A 24,479-nucleotide genomic window follows, 5' to 3' on the forward strand; every position below is an offset into this window, starting at 1 on the left:
GTTGGATACAAAAATAAACTGTTTTCTATTGTGTTTAATTTTGTTAACTAAGCTGTTTCATGGTTCTTTATAAATCGGTTGGAGTATAAGTTTACTCAACATTTACTGAACTAATGTGAACCCAGCAACATGACTTCAGAAGCACTCTGCCATCACGTAGTTTCCAAGTAAATTTGTCCAAAATTTAGGTGTTCTACACAATTCACTACTGCTCAATCCCAAGCATCAAATTTAATCCTCAAAAAGACCTCCATCTGACAGTGCTGGTGGTATAGTGGTAAGCACAGCTGCCTTCCAAGGACCTCCATCAAAGACCATTTGTTGAGAATTTTATGAATGACACTATAACAATCAGTACTTTAAAAAAAGAATATGATGATGATGCTGGCCCATTAGAAGCTTTTCATAAATGTCCTTAAATAATGTACATAAAGAGACTATATTTAATTTAACTTCTTTACATCTACAAGACATGACTGCCTGGTATACAGCAAGCATTCAATAATAAACCTTCATTATCCACCTGATAATTTATTAATATTGCTATAACGCACTGCTATTAGGAACTACAAAGCTTCATTCCAATTCTCATTCTAATCAGATAATGTTAACCTGCCTCCAAGAACTGGGAATGTTATTCTCTTCATAGTCTCAAAATCTGATCCAGGATAGAAAATCATGGTTTTACACTGAAAAATGCTGAAAAAGAATGAAAGCTGATTCTGGGACCTTTTTTTCCTTTGCCTGCTGATTCCACCTCTATGCTTGGGTGAGAAGACCATGGCTACATGCTCTGTAGGCTTGTGCTCTCCAGCTACCCAGTGTTCTCTATAAGTTTCCATCTTACCAGTCTACCTCTTGGGATCTGGCTCCCTGCTCCCATGTTTTTCAAAGTCTTAAGTGGCTGCTGATCCCCGTTAGTTTGTTCCATCAAATTCTACCTTTTCTAGGGCTACTGGTGCCTGCTGTGCTATTACTCTCTCTGAACTCTGCTTCCTAAACGAAAAGTTTATTCCCCACCTATGCCATGTTCTAATATTATCCAATGTCAAATGACCAAACCCTTTACTTGTGCAAATTCTCTATGCTCATCTGACCTCAGAGATTGAAATAACTTACCAGTCTTCACCTGTCCCTTCCTTTGGCCACTCAAGACTTATCATTTCAATGAAAATATACTGAACAACAGAGCGAGACTCTGTCTCAAAAAAAAAAAAAGGAAAAGAAAACACACTAAAGAAGAGCCTTGGTTTTCAGTCTAATTCATTATTTATGTTTCAACTCCCAACACGTACATTAAAGAACGTTCCTTAAACTTGTAAAATTGTAAGTTTCTATACTACCACTTGTAGGCACCACAGTAAATGCATATTTTTAATCTGAAGACTTATATTTATAAGTCAAATCAATTTCTAATTCCTCAAGGCTTGAGGAATCTTTTACCTAAACTGACACGGCTACTCCATCACAAAACTTATCTCTAATCAAGATCTTAAAAGCACTCATCAATTAGGTCCAGCATCAGCAAACTATTTCTGCAAAGGGCCAGATAGTAACCACTTTAGCCTCTGCAGGTCATACTGTCTCTATTACAATTCCTCAGCTCGGCCCTTTGTAACAGGAAAACAGCCATAAACAATTTATATATGAATCACCACAGTGTGTTCCAACAGAACTTACAAAACCAGGCCAACCCCTGGATTCGGGGAGCATTCTCCATCCTACAGATGTGGGGTTGTTTTTTTGTTGTTGTTGTTGTTTTTTTGCTTTTCTGATAAACACTGCAATCTCACACCCCTGGAGAATATATCTATGTCCTCCCCTCCTTTATGCATTAAATGAAACTCATTACCCAAAACCCAAAATTTAACAAAATGCTGTACCTTCATGCTTGTTATTTTAAGTAAATGTCTTCACTTCAAAAATTTTTGTGCCTTTCCCAATTTTAGCAATATTAAATGAATTCTACCATGACCTTAAAGGGCCCAACAAACAGCTTATTATCAGTTATATCCCAGAGAACCATCAACAATTTGCTCATGTACAACGTTGCTGGTTCTATGGTCAAAGGAATTAACCTTAAGAGTGAACCTAAAATAACTAAATGTAATCAATCCAGTCCATCTTTCTTAACAATGGTCCTTTAAGCCCTTGAGAGTACTGATTAGAATCCCCCAAATCTCCAAAGAAATCAGAAACTTCACAAAAGTTTCTGCAGCCAAGACAATCTTGATACTTTGAATTCAAGACAGCATGTGCACCAGATATTTCCCTTATCTTCCTCTTATTGGGAGGATAATAAAGAACTCAAGAAAGAAAAAGGTATAAAAATTCACAATGAAAAGCAGAATGAGGAGGGGAGAACAATCAGCAGAGATGTCACAAACTTCCAGAAAATGGAAATGTGATAAAAAGATTGGTAAATGATGACATAAGAAGGAAACCATAAGCTATAATACACATAAGAAAATATAACCAAGGAGGAAAATACTTTGTCATGGAGAATTCCAAAGTCTCACGACTCCAAATCAAGGTATTAGAGGGCAGGAATGACACAAGCGAACTAGTGCATCATCTGCTGCTGCACAAAATCAATAAATAATGTCTAAAACTGACCACCCCAGAAACAGCATTATAAAATTATTTTGTGATATGAAGGTAACCACCAGAACTAAAATGTTAAGAATTAAAACTACACTACAGATACTTCAACTGTCAAATAAAATCCCTTATTTTATAATCAGAAATAATATGGCTATATTTATAAGTGACAGTAACGTAACTTCCAAAGCCTCAAGGTGAAATATTTGTATTATAAATAAAAATGTAGCTCACAAAAAATCTTAAAAGGAAATACTACAAAATGATAATTGGTTTTGTTAGAATAACTTTGGTAGGCAGAATTCTAAGATGGCCCCCAAGACTTCTACCCTGTACACGCCCTATATAATCCCCTCTATATAATGACCATCCTTCAATGTGGGTGGGACCTATGAACACGACTGGACAGTCACTCCTATGGTAACTATTGTAGTAGACCAGAGATGGGACCAATGGCTACTAGGACATGAGGGTAGCCCCTAGAAACTGAGAGTAACCCCTAGCCCACAACCAGTAAAACAAAAAAGAGACCTCAGTCCTACAACCATAAGGACTTTCAATTTAGCCAAAAGCCTGAATGAATTTGGAAGAAGGCCCGAAGTTTCAAATGGGAGCCCAGCCCTGGATAACACGTCCATGATCCAAGTGAGATCATTAGCAAAAGACCTGGCTAACCAATGCCTAGATCCTAATCTGTGGAAATTATGAAACAAATATATGCTGTTTCTAGCCACAAGCTAAGTTTGTGACAATTTGTTACACAGCAATAGAAAACTAATACAGTAGAAAAAATACGTGAATGCTTTTTTAAAATTTTCTAATATGTGTATAAACTTGAAAGTTTTCATATTTTTGTGAAACTTTTTATTAATAATTTATAGTAGAAATTAAATTTTAAAACAATATTTCTCGGGTTTTTCCTAAGTTTACAAGTGAAAATTAAAATTCAGTATTTTGCATATAGGAGTAAAAAGTAAGTAACAGATTTGTTTCACTAATAAACTGATTTCGCTGATAAAATGGGACCAAAGAACGGAAACTGTAGAAATAACAGCAGCAAATTCCATATTAAGAAAAGCATGTTCTAAAACAATATGACAAATAGTGACTTTTATAGTCCCTTAAAATAAAAACTCCTTTCCAAACTTTTTCTTCCTAAGGTTTTCAAATTTATTTATAAAAAATATTTAAAATAAAACTTTAAATATAAGCTTTGGTTAATTTTTGATATAGCAATATTTCTGAGTGATCAGAATTTTTAAAGATAAACAGCAAAGGCCAAAAGGAGATGTTACAGACATACTGATGGAATCCTCCCAGATCAGGTTTTTGATAAAGGCAAAGCTCCTCCCTTTTATTCTAAAAAAAAGGGCCAGTCTCAAAACTTCCAAAGTGGTTGGTTGTTTGTTTGTAGAAGCAGTTTTTCTCTATTGCCCAGGCTGGAGTATGGAGTGCACTGGCGCAATCTCAACTCACTGTAACCTCTGCCTCCAGGGTTCAAGCAATTCTCCTGCCTCAGCCTCCCGAGCAGCTGGGATTACAGGTGCCCACCACCATGCCCAGCAAATTTTTGTATTTTTAGTAGAGATGGGGTTTCACCATGTTGCCCAGGCGGTCTCAAACTCCCAGCCTCAGGTGATCTGCCTCCCTCAGTCTCCCAACAAAGTGTTTCAAAAGCATCTTTGAAAAAAACAGAACACATGTAACTGCAAACAAAGCACATAAAATTTGAAATGTTACAACTAATAACTCACTATCAAATGTAAGAAATAATCTTTTCTTTTAAGAAAAATGCTTAGAGCCAGGCACAACGGCTCACACCTATAAATTCTAAAACCACTCTGGGAGGCAAAGGTGAGAGGATCGCTTGAGGCCAGGAGTTCAAGACCAGCCTGCACAGCACAGTAAGACTCTGTCTCTATAAATATTTAAAAAAAAAAAAAAAAAATTCAATGGGACATGTGGGTGCATGCCTGTAGTCCCAGCTACCCGGGAGGCTGAGGCAGGAGGATCATTAGAGCCCGAGAGTCCAAGGATGCAGTGAGGCTTTATCACGCCACTGCACTCCAGCCTGGGTGACAGAGCAAGACGGTCTCTAAAAAAATTTTTAATAAATAAATTCTTAGAACTTTTTTGTGGTATAAAATATTTTAATATGAAAAAACTGGAAAATACAAAAAAACACGAAGAAAACATGTAAACTATCTATAATCCCACAATTCATCACTCATTCAAAATACGTTCATGAGCACTAGGCCTCTGTCATGAAACTTAGTCTGCTTTCAGAGATAGACAATATTCTAATAAACTAATAGACACAGCAGAGTGTAGTTAAGTATACAATAAAGATAATGTGGTGAAGAGTGTGAGATACTGTATGTATTTCTCAGAATTTCAAATCCAGAACTTTAAAAAAAAAAAAGTATAAGACATTACAAAGGGAAGTGATGTTTATTTTCCTAAAATTGTAAGCCTGAAATACGCAAACATCTGTCTAGCAAGATTAAATCTATCTAATCTTTGTAAAGGAGAAAAAAGAAATCCTCTAGCTAATTAATAAAAAAAAGAAAAGAAAAGAAAAGAAAAGAAAAGAAAAATGGGCCAGAATTTTATTTTATTTATTTAGAGACAGAGTCTTGCTCTGTTGCCCAGGTTGGAGTGCGGTGGCACCATCTTGGCTCACTGCAGTCTCCACCAGCCGGGTTAAAGTGATTTTCTCACCTCAGCCTCCCAAGTAGCTGGGATTACAGGCATGCACCAACACATGTAGCTAGTTTTTTAAATTTTTGGTAAAGACTGGTTTTTCGCCATGTTGGCCAGGTTGAACTCCTGACTTGATCTGCCCACATCAGCCTCCCAAAGTACTGGGATTACAGGCGTGAGCCACTATGCCCAGCCCAGAATCTGATTTTCTGAAGTGCTTATAAATTTATTATGATGGCCAGGCGCGGTGGCTCACGCCTGTAATCTCAACACTTTGGGAGGCTGAGGAGAGCAGATCACAAGTTCAGGAGATCAAGACCATTCTGGCTAACATGGTGAAACCCCATCTCTACTAAAAAACTCAAAAAAATTAGCCAGGCGTGGTGGTGGGCGCCTGTAGTTCCAGCTACTCAGGAGGCTGAGGCAGGAGAATGGCGTGAACCTGGGAGACGGAGCCTGCAGTGAGTCGAGATCGCGCCACTTCACTCTAGCTTGTGCAACAGAGCGAAGACTCCGTCTCAAAAAAAAAAAAAAAAATTATGACATCTGGAGATTCTAATATCCAGATGTCATATTAGTATGACTAAAAATACTTTTTTAAAGATTATGATGACAAATCCAAATGCTCATATGCTTTCAAATTATCCTTCTCTATGGGCTACAACTGTTTTCACATAAATAATTAACATTTGTATTATTAAGCAGGATATGCCATTTTTCAAGCATGTCAACTGTCCAGGATTCACATTACAGTTTTGAATACTATTAAAAAAGAAGAGATCTATTTTTGAAACTAAGTTAGGTTAAAACTACTTTGAAACAAAGAAAAATTGTAATCAACTCTCCCCAAAACCAAAAACTCATCTGAGTGAGTCCTTTAATTCAACACACAAATGTGCATGTCCTTTCTAAACCCTTGGAACAGAGGGAACTAAAAAATCCTCTAAAAAAGGTATATAGGCTTTACAGTGCCAGGCAAGACAGAGTAAACCAAACTACAAGGCCTTGCTTTCTCACTGATGACAACTCAAAATCCCCACCTGAAGACAAAAAGCAACTACCTGAGTAATCTGGAAGCAAAACAGCAGGCAAACTGGAAACCAGAGTCAAACCTAAAAAATGACCAGTGAAAGCTAAGGTGGCGGGGTGGGTGGCTATGTATGGGAGCTGAGGTAATTTCATAGTGTTTGGTATGATCTATGATCTCTCAGCTTTAATCTCTGTGGTAGAATACAGAAAGGTGCAGCCAACACTTGTGGGAAAAACCTAGGAGAAACCCCATTCAGCCAGAACACTAGGAAAAACGACTCCTCCATGCTGTAGAGGAGGAGGAGGGAAGGAAAAAACAAAAATGTTTCCCCTTCTTCCTTTTTACTTCTGGCCTTGCCAAGGGTTTGAGGGCAGACTCTGTTACCACACTAGCACCTAAAATCTCGAGAAGATCCATCTGTAGCTAATGGAAGAGGAAACAGGGGTCTCTATTATCCAAAGAAGGGTGAGAGTTCCTATTTTTCTTTTTCACTACTTCACTCTGAAGGCTGAGCTTGGAAAGAAACATGACTTTTTGGCCAGAGAAACAGGGAAAAAAGAACACTGGCATCTGGAGAACGGATGGGAATCCTAGAAAGAGACAGAGAAGAGGATCCCCTAGTTTTGTGTATGAACTACGTTCTGGGCTCATTTTAGAATTATGCCTGCACGAAACAGACCCAAAGCAGCACAGCTCTTTGAACTACAATCCACAGAAACCACTGCCCAATTCCTAAACTGACTGGAGTGGAAAGTATGCTGTGCACACCTCAAGAGAAGAAATGCTTTGAGAACTGAACTGACACTGGAACCACCACAAAATGGCAAGACAGAACTCGCATCCTGAAGTTAAACAAACTGACTGCCTGATAAACAAAAATCAACATCCTTCAGAGGATTCTGATGAAATCTTACAACATAATATTTAAAATGTCACCAGCATATAAATGAAATTTGGCCGGGCACAGTGGCTCACACCTGTATGCACGGCACTTTGGGAGGCCAAGGCAGGCGGACTGCTTGAGACCACAATTACAAGACCAGCCTGGGTAACATGGTGAAATCCTGTCTTTACCAAAAATATGAAAACTTAGCTGGAAGTGGTGGCACACACCTGTGGTCCTAGCTACTGAGGAGGCTGAGGTGGGAGAATCACTTGAGCCTGGGAGGCAGAGGTTGCAGTGAGCCAAGACTATGCCACTGTACTCCAGCCTGGGTGACAGAGTAAGACTCCATCTCAAAAAAAAAAAAAAAAAAAAAGTGAAAGTTACTTCACATAAACTAGAGAATCTGTCCACTGCTTGAGGGAAAAAACAATCAACAAATGCCAATCCCAAGATGACACAGATGATGGAGTTATCAAACATTTTAAAGCAGTTATAATCATCCAGTGGCATATGTACATGTGTATGTCTGTGTGTGCACACATATGCAGATACACAGATCTACCTATCTTTCCATCTATCCATCCTATCTTTCCATCTATCCATCCTATCTTTCCATCAATCCACCCATTTTGGAAAACTTTGACTTTAACTGATAAACCTCAATAAGTAGCAGCCAATAAGTTTTTTAAAATATCTTCCACAATGTGTTACATATTAGGTATTCAAGTATGTGATGATTTGACTTTGATACAGTACTTTAATAAAAAGTTTCAAAGGTAATCAGGCAACCAAATACGAGCTAGCAAAAGAAATTTATCCAGCTTTCTTACACTTAAGTTCACTTGAACAGAGCAGATCAATTTTACTCAAAAAAGTAGAATGCCAAAGCCGTGGCTGATGATAAAAATTTATCTTAATTTTTCCCTCAGAACTTTTTGACAAGTTTTGCAATCCTGTACCTATAATCCTATGCCAATATTCATAGGTATAAAAAATATACTTCTTGGCCGGGCACGGTGGCTCATGCCTAAAATTCCAGCACTTTGGGAGGCCAAGGCAAGCAGATCACTTGAGGCCAGGAGTTTGAGACCAGACTGGCAAACATGGCAAAACCCCATCTCTAGTAAAAATAAAAATTAGCTGGGCGTAGTGGCGTGCAACTGTAGTCCTAGCTGCTCAGGAGGACTGCTTGAACCCAGAAGACAGAGGTTGCACCACTGCACTTCAGCCTGGGCAACAGACAAGAGACTCCGTCTCAAAAAAAAAACAAAACAAAACAGAACTTATTTATTTATTGAGACACGGCCTCACTCTGTCACCCAGGCTGGAGTGCTGTGGTGCAACCTCAGCTCACTGCAACCTCCGTCTTCCAGGCTCAAGCGATCCACCTCAGCCTCCCGAGTAGCTGGGACTATAGGAATGCACCAACATGTTCAGCTTTTTTGTATTTCTTGTAGAGATGGGTTTCGCTGTGTTGCCCAGGCTGGTCTTAAACTCCAGAGGCTCAAGCGATCTGCCCTCCTCCGCTTCCCAAAATGCTGGGATTACAGGCGTGAGCCACAGCGTCCAGCCTAAAGAACATATTTCAATGCAACAGAATGTTTCACTCTGAAATAATCCCCAATATCATTTGTTATAGTATAAAATAATCAACCTTGTATACAACGTAAAAATTTGAGAGTTAATCATCCACGTTCTACCTCAAATAGTTTTATTATCAAGGTATAATCAACTAAAAACAACTGAACAATTGGGGAATACAAAACCAAATTCAGCTGATTAACAGGCCAAGCCAACATTCATCTAACTACTGAACAACAGCACTACATTCTGCCCTTTAGAAAACAAAAAATAACATGAAGACCCTCGCCTCCATCTATCTAACAATCTACTGAGGTAGAGGGGGAGAGTGATATACATATCATTATTATAATATAGTGAGTTCTCAGCCTTTCGAGATTTTTGACAATTCAATAATGATCTCAAAGATCTCTAAAGTGTAATCACAAGTAATTCTGCAGAGACACTAATTCAAAATACATGTATTAAACTTAACTATTAGTGACACAGCATCTTTGTTATTCTCTCCTCACACTCCCATATGCATTTAACAGAGAAATAATACTGCATACACAAGTGGTATTTAGGATCTCAAACATTTTCCTCATTAACACAAGATCTGATGACATGATTTAATGTCAAAATAAAAATAACGGGGGAGGGATATATAAGTGAAATAAACATCCAGTTAGAAACCACAAGCACAAAGTTTAACAAGAAAATGTAAGTGAAATACACTGACTGGGAAAACAGCATTCCAGTTACAGCTATTATTCCGCTTCCACACTATTTACATTTATAACATACTCATCAATAAATCTTTCTTTACAGTGATTTACAAAAAAGTTAAGAGGTGGCTATTTCCTAATGGAAATGTATTAGAATCTCAACAGAACTCTGTGCTTTCCTACTACAAAATCACTGAGTTCCTACACCAACAAGATACACAAGTGGGAATATATAATACATAGCTTTGCATACAGTAAATCTTCCTGTTTCACAACATCATTTATAAGCACTGTATATAATAAGCATATTCCTATTTACAGTCTTATAAAATAATCTTATATAAAGTCTCAAATCCATAGCTCAGGAACCTGTACAGTTGAAGGCAAGGGGAAACTGAAAGGTTTTTAGAAATACAAAGTGATTCAAGCAAAATCACTATTAAAACTAATAATAATAAAAATTAATCTAATAATCTGGGCCAGGCATCCCAGCACTTTGGGAGGCCAAGGCGGGAGTGTCACTTGAGGTCGAGTTCGAGACCAGACTGGACATGACAAAAACCCATCTCTACTAAAAATTAAAAAATTAGCCGGGCATGGAGGTGTACATCTGTAATCCCTGCTACTCGGGAGGCTGAGGCACGAGAATCGCTTGAACCCAGGAGGTGGAGGTTCCAGTGAGCCAAGATTACATCACTGCATTTCAGCCTGGGCAACAGCGAGACTCTGTCTCAAAAAAATAATAACAATAATAATAATCCAGTAATCTAAAATATCTAGTTCTATAGGAACTAGAGAAAAAGAGTATAGTAAATTAGGAGCCAATTAAAAACTGACTGCAACAAACCAAAGGAGAAGTGATGAAGATAAGAGCTAAAGTGTTAACACTGAGAATAAAAACAATGAGAAGGATGCAAAATATACATTTAAAAAAAAAAAATTCATTAGATTTCATGACTGACAAAGATATGGATGAAAGAGTGGCATTTAAAATAATTCCAAGTTTTCAACTTTTGAGTATTTATGAACATGATTTTACTAATGATAAAAACAAAAATCTAAAAGTAAGAAATTTGTGGAGGAAAGGCAAGTTTAGACATGAGGTGACAACAATGATTTCAAATGCACATGTAAACAAAATATGAAACTGAATCCCAAAAGAGAAAATTTAAAAATACAAGTAATTTCTGAAGAGATAATAGTTGAAAAGATAAGGAATAAATACTGAAAACTAAATAACAAAAGGAGAATAAGTAGAAGAAAAGCCTACAAGGCCTAAGGGTAAAACCATTTCAGAAATGAGACTAACCAACACAAAAATTTGAAAGAGAGAGCTGCATGAGAAAAATGATAGACAGTAATATACTTTTCATCTGTGAGGTCCACTGTCAATTATTAAACACTATCCCAACTGTTTTTGCTTTCAGAATGGCCTGATAAGATTATTTACTATTCTCGTTTTATAAATGTGTAAAATTAGGTTAAGTGACTTAACTAAAATCAACGAGGTTGTAAGTTATGGAACTGTGTCTCAAACCCAGTTCTTCTAACTACCTAGGCACTCAGATGTAGTCTAGTTTCCAAAAACAACACAAAAAGTCCACTAGCTAGCAACGTCACCGAATCAGATGATGGATGACTGTGGTGACACACCATTTAATAGCACCAACCTAAAAACCAAGAAGACTTCAAAAACAAAAGATTATAAAGTTTTTGAGTCTTCTGATCAAATAACAGCTAAATAAACTGCATTTAAACATGAATTTGAAGCAGACCTCAACAGGGCTTAAGGATCTTCAAACTCTTAACATGAAAGCTACCTTTCTCTAAGTGATTTAATTCAAGCAGTATTAAAATAGACTCACTCCACCTTTCTCCTAATGGCTAAGACACGTACTGTTTGGGTTTGGAGAAAATATTACAAAAACAATATGGAGACCAGGCACAGTGGCTCACGCCTATAATTCCAACACTTTGGAAGGCTGAGGGGGGAAGATCACTTGAGCCCAGGAGTTCAAGGCTACGGTGAGCTATGATCATGCCACCGCACTCCAGCCTGGGTGACAGAGTGAGAGTTCAAGTCGAATTAATAATAATAATAATAAGGTAATAAATGCTCATTGTGAAAAAAATTAAACTATTCAAAGGTCTCATTCACTGCACCCTATCCACCTACTGCTTTCTTCAGAAATAACCGCTGTTAAACGGCTGGTAGGCCACCTTTCAGAGTTGTCTATATGCATCTTTCTTTACAAATACGTATAAATATTACGAGTATGTACATTGTATACACGTATATATGCAAAATAGACACTTCATACATTTATTTATTTATTTTTGAAGCAGAGTTGCAATCTTGGCTCACTGCAACCTGTGCCCCCCAGGTTCAAGTGATTCTCCTGCCCCAGCCTCCCGAGTAGCTGGAATTACAAGCGCCCGCCACTATGCCCAGCTAATTTTTTTTTTTCTTTTTTTGAGACGGAGTCTCACTCTGTCCCCCAGGTTGGAGTGCAGTGGCACGCTCTCGGCTCACTGCAAGCTCCGCCTCCCGAGTTCACGCCATTCTCCTGCCTCAGCCTCCTGTAGCTGGGACTACAGGCACCCGCCACCACGCCCAGCTAATTTTTTGTATTTTTAGTAGAGACGGGGTTTCACCGTGGTCTCAATCTCCTGACCTTGTGATCCGCCTGCCTCGGCCTCCCAAAGTGCTGGAATTACAGGCATGAGCCACAGCGCCCAGCCAGCTAATTTTTTTAAATTTATTTTTGAGACGAAGTTTTGCTCTATCGTCCAGGCTGGAGTGCAACAGCTCCATCTTGGCTCACTGCAAACTCCGCCTCCCAGGTTCAAGCGATTCTCCTGCCTCAGCCTCCCGAGTAATTGGGATTGGGATTACAGGCATGCGCCACCACACTTGGCTAATTTTTGTATTTTTTAGTAGAGACGGGGTTTCACCGTATTGGCCAGGCTGGTCTCAAACTCCCAACCTCAGGTGATTCACATGCTTCAGCCTCCCAAAGTGCTGGGATTACAAGCATGAGCCACTGCACCGGGCCTTAATTTTTGTATTTTTAGTGAAGACCGGATTTCACCATGTTGGCCAGGCTGGTCTCGAACTCCTGACCTCAATGATCCGCCCACTTCAGCCTCCCAAAGTGCTAGGATTATAGGAGTGAGCCACCGTGCCCGGCCCACTTTATACTTTCTGGTTTTAAAAAAAAAAAAAACAAAAAAAAACTGTACTCCTTTTTACTGCTTAAAACTGATGTTCTTCAAAGCCTTGCTGGGTTTATTAATAAAACAATGAAATTCTTTTAACTGATGACCAGTAATAATATTAGTCTAAAATACTGGCCAGGCACGGTGGCAAGTGCCTATAATCCCAGCTACTCCGGATGCTGAGGCAGGAGAATCGCTTGAACCTAGGAGGTGGAGGATGCAGCAAGCCACGACTGCGCCACTGCATGCTAGCCTGGGCGACAGAGTGAGACTCCATCTCAAAAACACAAACAAGCAAAATACATTACAGTCTGCATTTTGTAACTGTCTGCTGTTCAAAAGTCTCGTTCAACTACTTCCCCAACTTGAAACATATGCTGAACATAATCTAGCACATTCTTTACAACTCATAGTCTCTATAACTTTTACCCACTATTAAATTATGTTTTAATATGAAGATACTTTCCAGGGCAACTGAGATAGCCACAATGACACTACATGTTCCCCAGTTGCAGCCTCTTAAAAAAAAACAACTTAAAATTCCTAGTATTCCCTAATAGAATAAAAGATGTTTAGCTTTCCAAATACTTTATAAAATTATTAGATTTTTAAATATTCAAACCAACTGAAAGGTAGTCAGGAAATATACCATTATTTCTATTTTTAAATGAGGCTAAGAAAAGATTAATTAGAAAACTTGCTTATCAGGATTAGTACATAAGGGATCCTAAAGGTCATCTTATCTAATCTCATTTTATAAATGATAAAACCACCATCTCCTTCCTGGCAACCAACTGTCATCTGTCACATGTTACTTTACAGCAACCATATTAATTTTGAAGCCTTTTCAGGCTTTAAAAGGCCTCTACTAGGAACCTTCTAAACAGTAGTTTGCAAAAATCTAAATGAAGTAGTCACAAAGTGGCCATCATTGTTAAAATGTGAAAATTAGAAATATACTACAGATACATTAAGGATATAGACTTAAAGAATAACCACACTCCTCTCTTTAAAAGGAGGTACAAAATACATGAGCTTTGGACTCAAAGGCTTTTTAGTTTTCTGCAGAGTGAGTTGCTGGAGAACTGCTGGCCAAGTGGGTGTTACTGTAAAATACTTCCTTGCCAAGGAAAGCGTATTTTCTCTGGAATCCTATTCTATGAGCAGGAGAGCAGCAGCACAGTAGTATGCTCCTTATTCTGTCCCAGAATTAACAAGAAATATTAATAATCTATTAAGAATCACCAATTCCCACTCCTCCCTCCACCAAACATAAATACTACCAAGATCACACTCAAAAAATCCATAGTGAAAATAAAACAGCAGTAAACAAAGAGGATATAAATGTGTTCTAATTAGGCCACTAACTATATGCACCTAGTAAAGGTATGACTGAATAAGTTTAATCATTCCTGAATCTTGATTGCTCATCTGTAAAAAGAGTCTTTCTGATATGTCTTTCAGGTTTAAAATTTGTAGTTTTGGCCGGATGCAGTGGCTCATGCCTGTAATCTCAGCACTCTGGCAGGCCGAGGCGGGTGGATCACCTGAGGTCGGGAGTTCGAGACCAGCCTGACCAACGTGGAAAAACCCGTCTCTACAAAAAAAATACAAAATTAGCCAGGCAGGATGACGCATGCCTGTGAAATCCCAGCTACTCGGGAGTCTGAGGCAGGAGAATTGCTTGAACTCGGGAGGTGGAGGTCGCAGTGAGCGGAGATGACGCCATTGTACTCCAGCCTGGGCAACAAGAGCAAAACTCCGTCTCCAAAAAAAAAAAAAATTGTGGTTTTTAGATATCAGGTTTAAGCAAGAAAGTTAACAGGGAACCCAATTATAGAACCATAACCAACTATTCCTATAGCTACAAATGCATAACATGTTCGTGATGGCCTTTAGCCACCCTATTCTAAAATCAAAGAAAACAGAAACAATTCTCCATGGGAGAAAACAAAATACAAAAACACACTGGTGTATATATGAAAATGATTTCATTTTAATTTTCCTGGGATCCACACAGTCCACCTTCCTTTAATTTCAATTCATTCCCATGTCTCTTGTAAACATCAAAATGAAAACGTAAGTTTCACCTCCTTTTAATTTAGTACTATTAACAATGAAATGGCCAAAATGAGGACAAGAAAAAGAATAATTCATTTATAAAGCTTTTTGCAAAAAAATACCAAAATTGTATTAGCTGGAATTTCCCAAATAAACATAGGTTCTATATCTAATGATAGTCTTTAAACGCACAATTCCATGTGCACAATTGCTTACAGTAAAAAATTATGTAACTAAGAGTAAATAAAACGCTGAACAATATGAGTGAGCTTAATGTTAAGAAATTCTAATAAAATCTCATTAAACAAAATTTGAATCCTTAATTTCATTCACAAGCCATTCAATTTACTACTTAAGTTTTAATTACATACAAGAACAACTGGTTGTACAGGCAGAATTTAAAATTGAGCATACTTCACACGGAGTTGCTTTTAAATGTCTTATACTCACAAACCCAACATAATAGGGATGGGGGAAAGGGAGGGAGGGAGGACAAACCTGAGGATGAAAAGATTCTACAAGATTTTTCCTCTAGGCTAGATTTTCTTCTTTTCCTATATTACCACCCTAAACAACTATACTGTCCCCTCAATTTTCATTTCTAGCCTGTTCTCTCCAGGTGCCCAACCCATATATCTAGCTAGGTCTCTCCACCTTGATGTTCCACAGACAACAAATATTCAAGATGCACAAACTACTGTACCTAACAAAACAGTAACCATAATAGTCTTTGGGTGGTTGAGATAAAGGTGATTTTAAGCTTCTTTCCATAGTGAGGATCTTTCTTTTATTCTTGGTGGGATATTAAAAAAAAGAAAAATCCCCCATCTACCCTATCCCCCCCAAATTATCTTTCTCCTCAATCTTCTTTCTCTCCCTAATTTGGCCATCTTAGTGACTGGTACCATACTCTTAAATCAACCTAGTCACTTAAACAAAAGCCTTGGCAACACCCATCTTCCTCATATCCATCTTCCTGTTATTACTAAACTTCTACTGCAGTCATCCCTTCCTTTTCTCTCTATTAGTATTACTATTACTTTAGTTGAGCCCCTCATCTTCTCTAGACTAATTTAACCTTCCTATCCCAGACTCATCCCGCCATTGCCCTTCCCTGCTCCACAAAGATGCTAATAATTTTTCTAAAACAAATTTAAAACTTGTGCTTTCATTTAAAGCCCTTCAGACTCTCAATTCCCTTTTGATTTAGAAGGTGATCCTACGCATGCTATATAAAGGCCCTTCATCAGAAAACCCAGGCTTAATTCTCCAATCACTTCTCCCTACCCTATGCCCTACCCAAAGTTGCAATTTCCTTGAATATGAGCTTCTATGTTTGGCACACAATGCCTGCACCCTTTCTACTGTATACATCACAGTGTACACAGTAGAACGTACACAACATATACATAGGTGACACCATTACTCTTCATATCACAATGCTCATCACATTACTTTTCATTCCCAGTCCAATCCCATCAGAAAGAGCTTTCTGAGGAAAAGGCTGTGTAGGTATACAATGTTGCAGACTACCCTGCCGAATGGCTGACAGATGGCAAGTAAGTAACAAAGCTCAAACAACCAGCAACTTTCCATGCACTCTTTCCAACCACCAGATGCTATTACTATTAAAACCTTTATAGGCTCTTATTGTATTACAGCAATTTGAAAACTGTTTTGTAATTAAAATGAAAACATCAACAATTCTGTAGGACTACTAAAATAAGAGATTTTAGGCTGGGTGCAGTGGCTCATGCCTGTAATCCCAGCACTTTGGGACGCTGAGGCGGGCAGATTGCTGAGGTCAGGAGTTCGAGGCCAGGCTGATCAACCAGGAGAAACCTCACCTCTACTAAAAATACAAAATTAGCCAGGCACGGTGGCACATGCCTGTAATCCCAGCCACTCAGGAGGCTGAGGCAGGAGAACCGCTTGAACCCAGGAGGCAGAGGTTGCAGTGAGCCAAGATGGAGCCATTGCACTCCAGCCTGGGCGACAGAGCTAAACTCTGTCTCAAAAAAAAGAGATTTTATTCATAGGCCTTCACCCATAGGATTATTTGGAATTAATAAACTGTTACAGCTCGAAGGGGACTGAGACATCTAATTCTTTGCTTTTGCAAATAAATCAAAGTACTGATTAGGGAATTTTGCACAATGATGCTGCAGCCTCTAACCAACTCCTTTAGGATTTTACTACTCTTTGGCTAAGTTGCTCACAACTTTCATTCTTGAAATTACCACCAAAACAGAGACAGGCTTCTAAAAACTTCTGAGTTGTCTCATAAAATGAGAATAAGAATTTGGAATTTCTTGTTCAACAGAAATTACTATAAAAATTGAAACCTTATTTATTGATGTTAAAAAAAAACCAAAAATATTAATTATCCTTACAAAGGCTAATTTAAAAACCACTCATAGAAATCATTTCAGAAAAAAAAAAGTAACATGGTAAAAATTCATCTTGACAATTTTTATTCAAAGGTGCTGATATTCAGCCAGAGGCAAGATGGATAATCTGCAAACAGTTCTTGAGCTTTTATTAACATTTAGTAAATAAATACTAGTCCTATTCGTAAACTTTGTCCCTATTTTAAGAAAATAACATAAGCAACTATATCCACAGCAGCTCTCAATGTTGGATAGTAATCATTCTCGTTATCATTTATTAATTAAAGCCTTTTTATGTATGTAATATTTTTTTAAAGGTCTATAATGCACATGTGCTTATCACTAAATTAGGTATGGGTTGTTTGTGCCAATTAGTGCAGTTTTATTTTATTGTCTTCCTTTAGTGAGTTAGCGCAGTAACACGTTGAAATCATAATGACTAAGAATCAGTTTCAAATAAATATTACACTTCACAAAAAAGGAAGGATGGAAAGCAATGAGCTAACCTTTTAAAATGTTGCCCCCTTTGCTGAATTTTTTAAATCAACTTTCGCAACAAAAATCCTCTCTGCAATTAAAATGTAAACAACTTTCAGTAAATAAAATGGCACTAAACGAGGAAAAACAAGAAACATGCATTTCTAGTACACGTACACAGACACACAGACACACACACACAAATGAATGTAAACTCCACGAAGGCAGAGGCTTGTTTTGGTTTTTCATTTGGTCTGTTCTGTACACTGTTGAATCCTAGTGCCTAAAATAGTATCTGCACGTGGTCAATGCAAAAAAAAAGTGTTGAATATTTCCATCAGGCAGCTTTTCAAGTGGTTTTGCTGTGTTTTTGATTTAAGATAAGCACTATAAGGCCTTTATGAGCTATACTGTTATGCTCAATTATAATTCTCGTTTACAAGTAGCATGTTATTAACCAAGTTCTCAAGTTTCTAAGTTTACCGCTGGGCCCAGCAAAGTACAGCCTTTGGCCTGTTTTGGTAGGCCCTCAAACTAAGGATGGCATATGTTTATATATACGGGGGTTCTTTTTGTTTTGAGACAGGGTCTTGCTCTGTCACCCACGCTGGAGTAAAGTGGCACAATCTCAACTCACTGCAACCTCCACCTCCCTGGATTAAGTAATCCTCCCAAGTAGCTAGGACCACAGACATGGATTACCATGCCTAGCTAATGTTTTTGTATTAATATTTTTTGTAGAGACATACTGTTTCACAATATTGCCCAGGCTGGTCTGGAACTCCTAAGCTCAAGCGATCAGACTGCCTCAGCCTCCCAAAGTGGTAGGATTACAGGCCTAAACCACCACACTCAGCTGAACGGTTCTCTATTTTAAGCTTTGTAAAAGACAAAGAAGATTATACAAAGAGGCCCACAACACCTAAGATATTTTCTAATGCTCTACAGACAAATTTTGCTGCTCCCTGGACTGGAGATTCCACTCATAAAAGAATAAATTTTCTCTAAATATATACTTTCTTTCACCCATCAGTAGAATCTGCACTACTGGATCTCTTACCTAAATCCTTCTCCACATCTAAGCCCCTGAAATTCAGAATGTTATCTGAAGAACGTTAAATAAATGCTTTGCTGTTTTGGTTTTTTATCAGAGCGTAAGTAGTTATAACGTTGAAGCTAGGAAAAAGTAAATGATCAAAGTTAATTTATCTTTAATGTTTCACATACTAAAAAAATAGCAAACAAGGACAAGGATGAAAGATGAAAAAAGTCAAAATGGAATACAAACAGAAAAACTTGAACCTAACTGTATTTCAAATTAATAGCAAAACCACTTTAAGTGGGGGGAAAAAACTAACCAAGTAATGTTTGTACATAGTATTTTAACTACATAACCTTAGGCAAAAATAAAAAATTACAAACAAATATTAAACTCTAATTAATAGGTTTGTTTCCAGATATAGGCTTTAGCAATTCTGAAACTACTTTCTATGTATTTCAGGAATGAACAAATAACAAGTAAATATGCTGTAGATAACAAAAGCCAGGTTTCTTGCTGTCAAAGAAAGAAATTACAGATTTGGAAAGAAGGAAAGCTAGAATGAACCCTACTGTATTTGACTGGAATTGAAGATATGATGATGAACTCATGGCTTTTTAGATAAACAGATAAAAAACAGATGAGAAAGAATATATGTACATATATATAAAATTTACAGTTCTATCTAGTGATAGATATACATAAACTAAAAGAAACTAGAGAAATGGCTGATTCCCAGGGTGGGGCGGGAGTATTTTATTACACTAGAGAATAAGACAACTCAAAAAATAATGAGGACTTGTCTAAAGGACAAAGGAGTCAGCTTGCCTAGTCAAAACTGAGACAATCAAAGTACAAAGATAACTCAATCAATAAAAAAAAAATGCATGAGTTTAGCTGGGTGCGGTGGCTCATGCCTGTAATCCCAGCACTTTGGGAGGCCGAGGCAGGTAGATCACTTGAGGCCAGGAGTTCAAGATCAGTCTGGTCAACATGGCAAAACCTGGACTCTACTAAAAATACAAAAATTAGCCAGGCATGGTGTTGTGTGCCTGTAGCCCCAGCTAGTCAGGAGGCTGAGGCACAAGAATCCCTTGAACCTGGGACATGGAGGCTGCACTGAGCTGAGATCACGCCACTGCACTCTAGCCCAGGTGACAGAGTGAGACTCTGTCGTAAAAAAAAAAAAAAAAAAAAAAAAAAAAAAAAAAAAACACCATGAGTTCATACTAATATAATATACACCTACATATATAAATGGGAAAGCTTGTAGAGAATGCGAACTAACAAATACAAAAATGATAGACTCAGAAAACCACCACTGGGCAATCACCATTAGTTCTGATTCATTTAAGAACAGAGAAGATGCTAAAACAAATGGTAAACATTTGACGAGTAGCAAGATATTTGCATCTAAGTATCTCCCCAGAAGATACTATTAATAGTTACAAAGGAAACACAGTAACTATACAGTAGGGAAACCTGCAGATAAAAATTAGCACCCCAGCCTGAGCAACACAGCCAGACCTCCTCTCTACTAAAAATCTAAAAAATTAGGCAGGCATGTTGGTGTGCACCTGTAGTCCCAGCTACTCAGAAGGCTGAGGTCAAAGGACTGCTTAAGCCCAAAAGTTCGAGGCTGCAGTGAGCCATGATCACAGCACTGCACTCAAACCTGAGCAAGAGAGTAAGATCCCTGTCTCTTTAAAAAATAATAATAAACAAAAGCTCAATATCCCTATTAATGGAATACATGGATAACATGATTCCTGATATCGTACACTGAGAGGAATACAATATTACTCCTGGAGTGTTCCTGCCAAAAATATAGAACCCAAACCTAATCATGAAGCAGCAGCAAATCAATATTAAAGCAATTCTAAAAATACTGGCCTATTTTTATCAAATATCACCTCAAAGGTCATACAAGAAAAGAGGAGTAACCAATCAATTCACATTAAGGGAGACTAAGACAAGAGAACGTAAGGTGTGATGTAGAATTTACTCCAGTAAGGACATTACTGGTATGATTAGTGAAACCTGAATATGATCTACAGACAACAATACTGTATCAAAGTTAATTTCTTGATTTTGATCATTGTACTACAGTTAAATAAAATGTGCTTGTTTTTAAAATATACACAGAGTTATTTAGAGGTAAGGGGTACCATGAATTGGAATTTACTCTCAAAATGTTCAGAAAAGAAATTATATTTTCATTTGCATGTGAAGAGAGAGAAAGAAAGCAAATATGGTTACAGGAGATAGAGAAATCTAGATGAAGTATACACAAAACAACTTCATCATTCTTACTATTTTTCTATGAATGTGAAGTCATAAAAATTAAAAATGAGAAAATAAATTTGTATTGGGACATGACACCAGTAAAAACAAAACCACCAACCAAAAAAACCTATGAAAAATTGAATGATGGTTCTCCTTTACATCTAGCACCAGGGATTGAGAACTAGGTCCTTCTAATCCCTGCTCTAATGCTTACAGAATTGCATTTCCTTGGAGAAATCACAACTGTTTGGCCTCAGTTTCCTTATCTGTAAAATGGGATAACCCCTATCTAACCATTATCACAAAGTTAAACTAAAGATCCACAGAAACATGATACTGGCTGCAGAAAAGAGCGCAGAGTATAAAACACTGCATATTATAAAGTGGTTCACTTTTTTCTAATATCTACTTTTTTTTCTTTTTAATTTTTGTAAGTATACAGTAGGCACACATACTTGTGTACATGAGATGTTTTGAAAAAGTGGTTAACTTCCCTCCCCCAATCCCCACCCAGCCAGAGTCTTGCTCTGTCGCCCAGGGTGGAGTGCAGTGACGTGATCTCAGCTCACTGCAACCTCTCCCTCCCTGGTTCAAGAAATTCTCCTATCTCAGCCTCCTGAGTAGCTGGGATTACAGGCGCACGCCACCACGCCTGGCTAATTTTTATATTTTTAGTAGAGACGGGGTTTCAACATGTTGGCCAGGCTGGTCTCAAACTCCTGACCTCGTGATCCACCCACCTTGGCCTCCCAAACTGCTGGGATTACAGGCATGAGCCACTGTGCCCAGTAAAGTGGTAACTTCTAATAAATGTTTGGCAAATTAAAAGTACTTCAAAAATATATAAGACAGATTTTTGTCATCATAGTGAGCAGCTGTTACAGAAACTAGACATTTGCTACATCATGTTTTGATTTGTAAAAAACAAAATTACCTATTCAAAACTCAAAGGGCAAAAAAGATTAAAAATTTTTTTTTTACTCCAGAGGATTTTACTCACATATTTAAAATATTTCAACAAATTCAAACACTTATGCCTATTTTTTCTTAACCATAAAACTTTATGGTATCAAAAACATTGCTACATCAAAGAAAGCCATTAACTAGGACTTGGTCAACCTTTGAGACATTGATCACTGTATAGAAATCTTTATATTATTTCCCAAGTTCTACACACTAAAGTACATGGCAAAGTATTTTGTCTTTCTTTGATAAGCTACTCAAATGAACCCTGAGGAATCACATCAAATTCAGAAAATATTTATAAAAGGGACATCAATTTTCTCAGATACTTAAACATTTGCTTTAAAAATGAAAATACTTATTAGTTTGTTCTTCTAAATTCATAAGGCTTTGGTCTCCACTTAACAATAGTTGCTTTTTAAAATCATATGCATGTGGAGACTAATGATTCTCGCTGACAAAACATCCTTAAATCTGTATAAGAAATAGTTAAGATTCCAAAATATCAAATGGAGATTTTAAAACATATATAACAGACAATTTTGTATAAAACTTAATGTAGCTAGTCATATTTTCCCATTGTTCGAAAAATCATTTAACTAAGTCTACCTGCTCAGTCTCTATTCTGAGCAGCGGACAGGCAATCTGGACTCTAAGAGGCAAAATGCTAAGAACAGTTCAGGCTGCAACCAACATAGTCCTTAGCAAAGAAGCAATGCTGGAGTCAGTAGTGCCTGCACAGCCTCTCCAGCTCTGTAGCAAGTTCAATACACAAACTGGTAACAAGACAAAAGGAAAAGGATCACAACAACACAGGCTCCAAAAGGGCATGATTTTTGCTTGTCTGGTTTGCCACTATAACCCAGGAGATGGGAAAAAAATCCCTAGGCCACAATACATGTTCATTAAATATTAGTTACATGCATAAACAAATTAAAGAATGAAATCCTAGGTCTTTCAAGTCAATCAATATAAATTACATTAAGTTGCAGAATTATTTTAAAAAAAATTTGGCATACATCAACTTAATAGTCAAAATTGTCTTTAGAGAACATGAGCAACCTAGTCCCCATTCTGACTAAATAAATGTCAAAGTTCCTGAGATTTTTCCTGACCTATAGTAGGTATTTTAATACATTTACATAGCATTCCTTAAGTTTAAAGGATGGCCGTACCAGAAACTCTTATAAAACAACATTAGAAAGACGAAACAAATGCATATCATCAAAATCTGAAGCAGCAAATGCATCATGTTCACCATCAAATATGAGACAGAATCCATTTCGGTAAGAAATCACAAGTTATAAAAACAGTTCTCATCAGCATTTATTTCTCACAACCAATAGTACCTCTACCACAATCTGCTGCCTCTATAATTAGAAAATCAAAATTTCGATTTAGTCTTTGTTTATTCCTATAGCATATACGTCAATAATCTGTCATTTTATAGTTCAAAGAAATTCTTTAAGAGGTACATTATTAAATTAAGAGGTCTGCAATTCACTCAAATAGTTCTATTTCTTTTGTAAAATCACATGGAGCAGAATACAAGTAAACACAACAAAAGTTTACACATGACTTATGCTCACTATTGAGCATAAAACGTTTTTCTCCAATTAACCTATTTTTTGTGAAGCAATTCAAATTATTCCCTAGACGCTCTCTTTTAAGACTACCAATCTATTCTAAGTGACAAACTTCATTCTGCTTCCCAAGTACTAACCATATAATCAAATACACTATTCCACTACCAATTGAAACCTAACATATTCCAAAGGGCCTGCCTTATGTGGGTTATCATCATCTTACTATGCTTCTTGTGTCCATGCTGCTGGAAAAGCAGTCTGTACAAGCAGGAGTAGAGGCACAATCCTGAGAGAGAGGAGTAGAGAAAGATGTTGAGAAAACAAAACCAGACAAAACGAGCTCACTTAAAAGTTCAGGAGCTCAGCCAGTGTTCAAGGTCAAGGTTGATTACATTCTTTCACACCATATGAGTTAGAAGTTGTCCAAAACAGCATAACTGGCCTTAGAAACAGGTATCTGAAATTGTACATACAAGTAGTAATATTATCACTAATTCTAAGCCACCTATACCCCTTCTGAAAAAGAAGCAAACGGGCCAGGCGCGGTGGCTCACACCTGTAATCCCAGCACTTTGGTACGTCGAGGCGGGTGGATCACTTGAGGTCAGGAGTTCGAGATCAGCCTGGTCAACATGGTGAAACCCTGGCTCTACTAAAAATACAAAAATTAGCCGGGTGTGGTGGCACATGCCTGCAATTCCAGCTAGTGGGGAGGCTAAGGCAGGAGAATTGCTTGAACCCAGGAGGCGGAGGTTGCAGTGAACCAAGATTACGCCTCTGCACTCCAGCCTGGGCGAAGAAGCGAGACTCCGTCTCAAAAAAACAGCAAGCAAATGATCACAGAATATGACTCTTTAGGACACTGGGGCTATAAAGTCCCCTAAATGTTAATCAAAATTACTGTAACAAACTCAATGCTAGTCTAGAATGAGATAACTGAACTCCACGAA

General features: G+C 37.6%; 1 protein-coding gene across 13 annotated transcripts in view; it reads right to left on the reverse strand.

Moving 5' to 3' along the window:
* The window catches only part of SCAF8 (SR-related CTD associated factor 8), a 227,473-nt gene that overhangs the window by 195,123 nt on the left and 7,871 nt on the right, over positions 1-24,479 (reverse strand). For 11 of the 13 annotated variants that reach the window (XR_012095005.1, XR_005241337.2, XR_012095006.1 and 8 more), the window contains one exon: positions 23,753-23,815. The exons of the other annotated variants lie outside the window; for them this stretch is intronic. Coding sequence is in view for 5 of the 11 variants with exons in the window: in XM_008007654.3 (XP_008005845.1) it covers positions 23,753-23,815 (63 nt within the window). In the remaining 6 variants the exon portion in view is untranslated. The remainder of the gene's footprint in view (positions 1-23,752; positions 23,816-24,479) is intronic. 13 annotated transcript variants of the gene reach the window in all.

This window comes from Chlorocebus sabaeus, chromosome 13 (genome assembly GCF_047675955.1).
Source record: "Chlorocebus sabaeus isolate Y175 chromosome 13, mChlSab1.0.hap1, whole genome shotgun sequence".
NCBI lineage: Eukaryota > Metazoa > Chordata > Mammalia > Primates > Cercopithecidae > Chlorocebus > Chlorocebus sabaeus.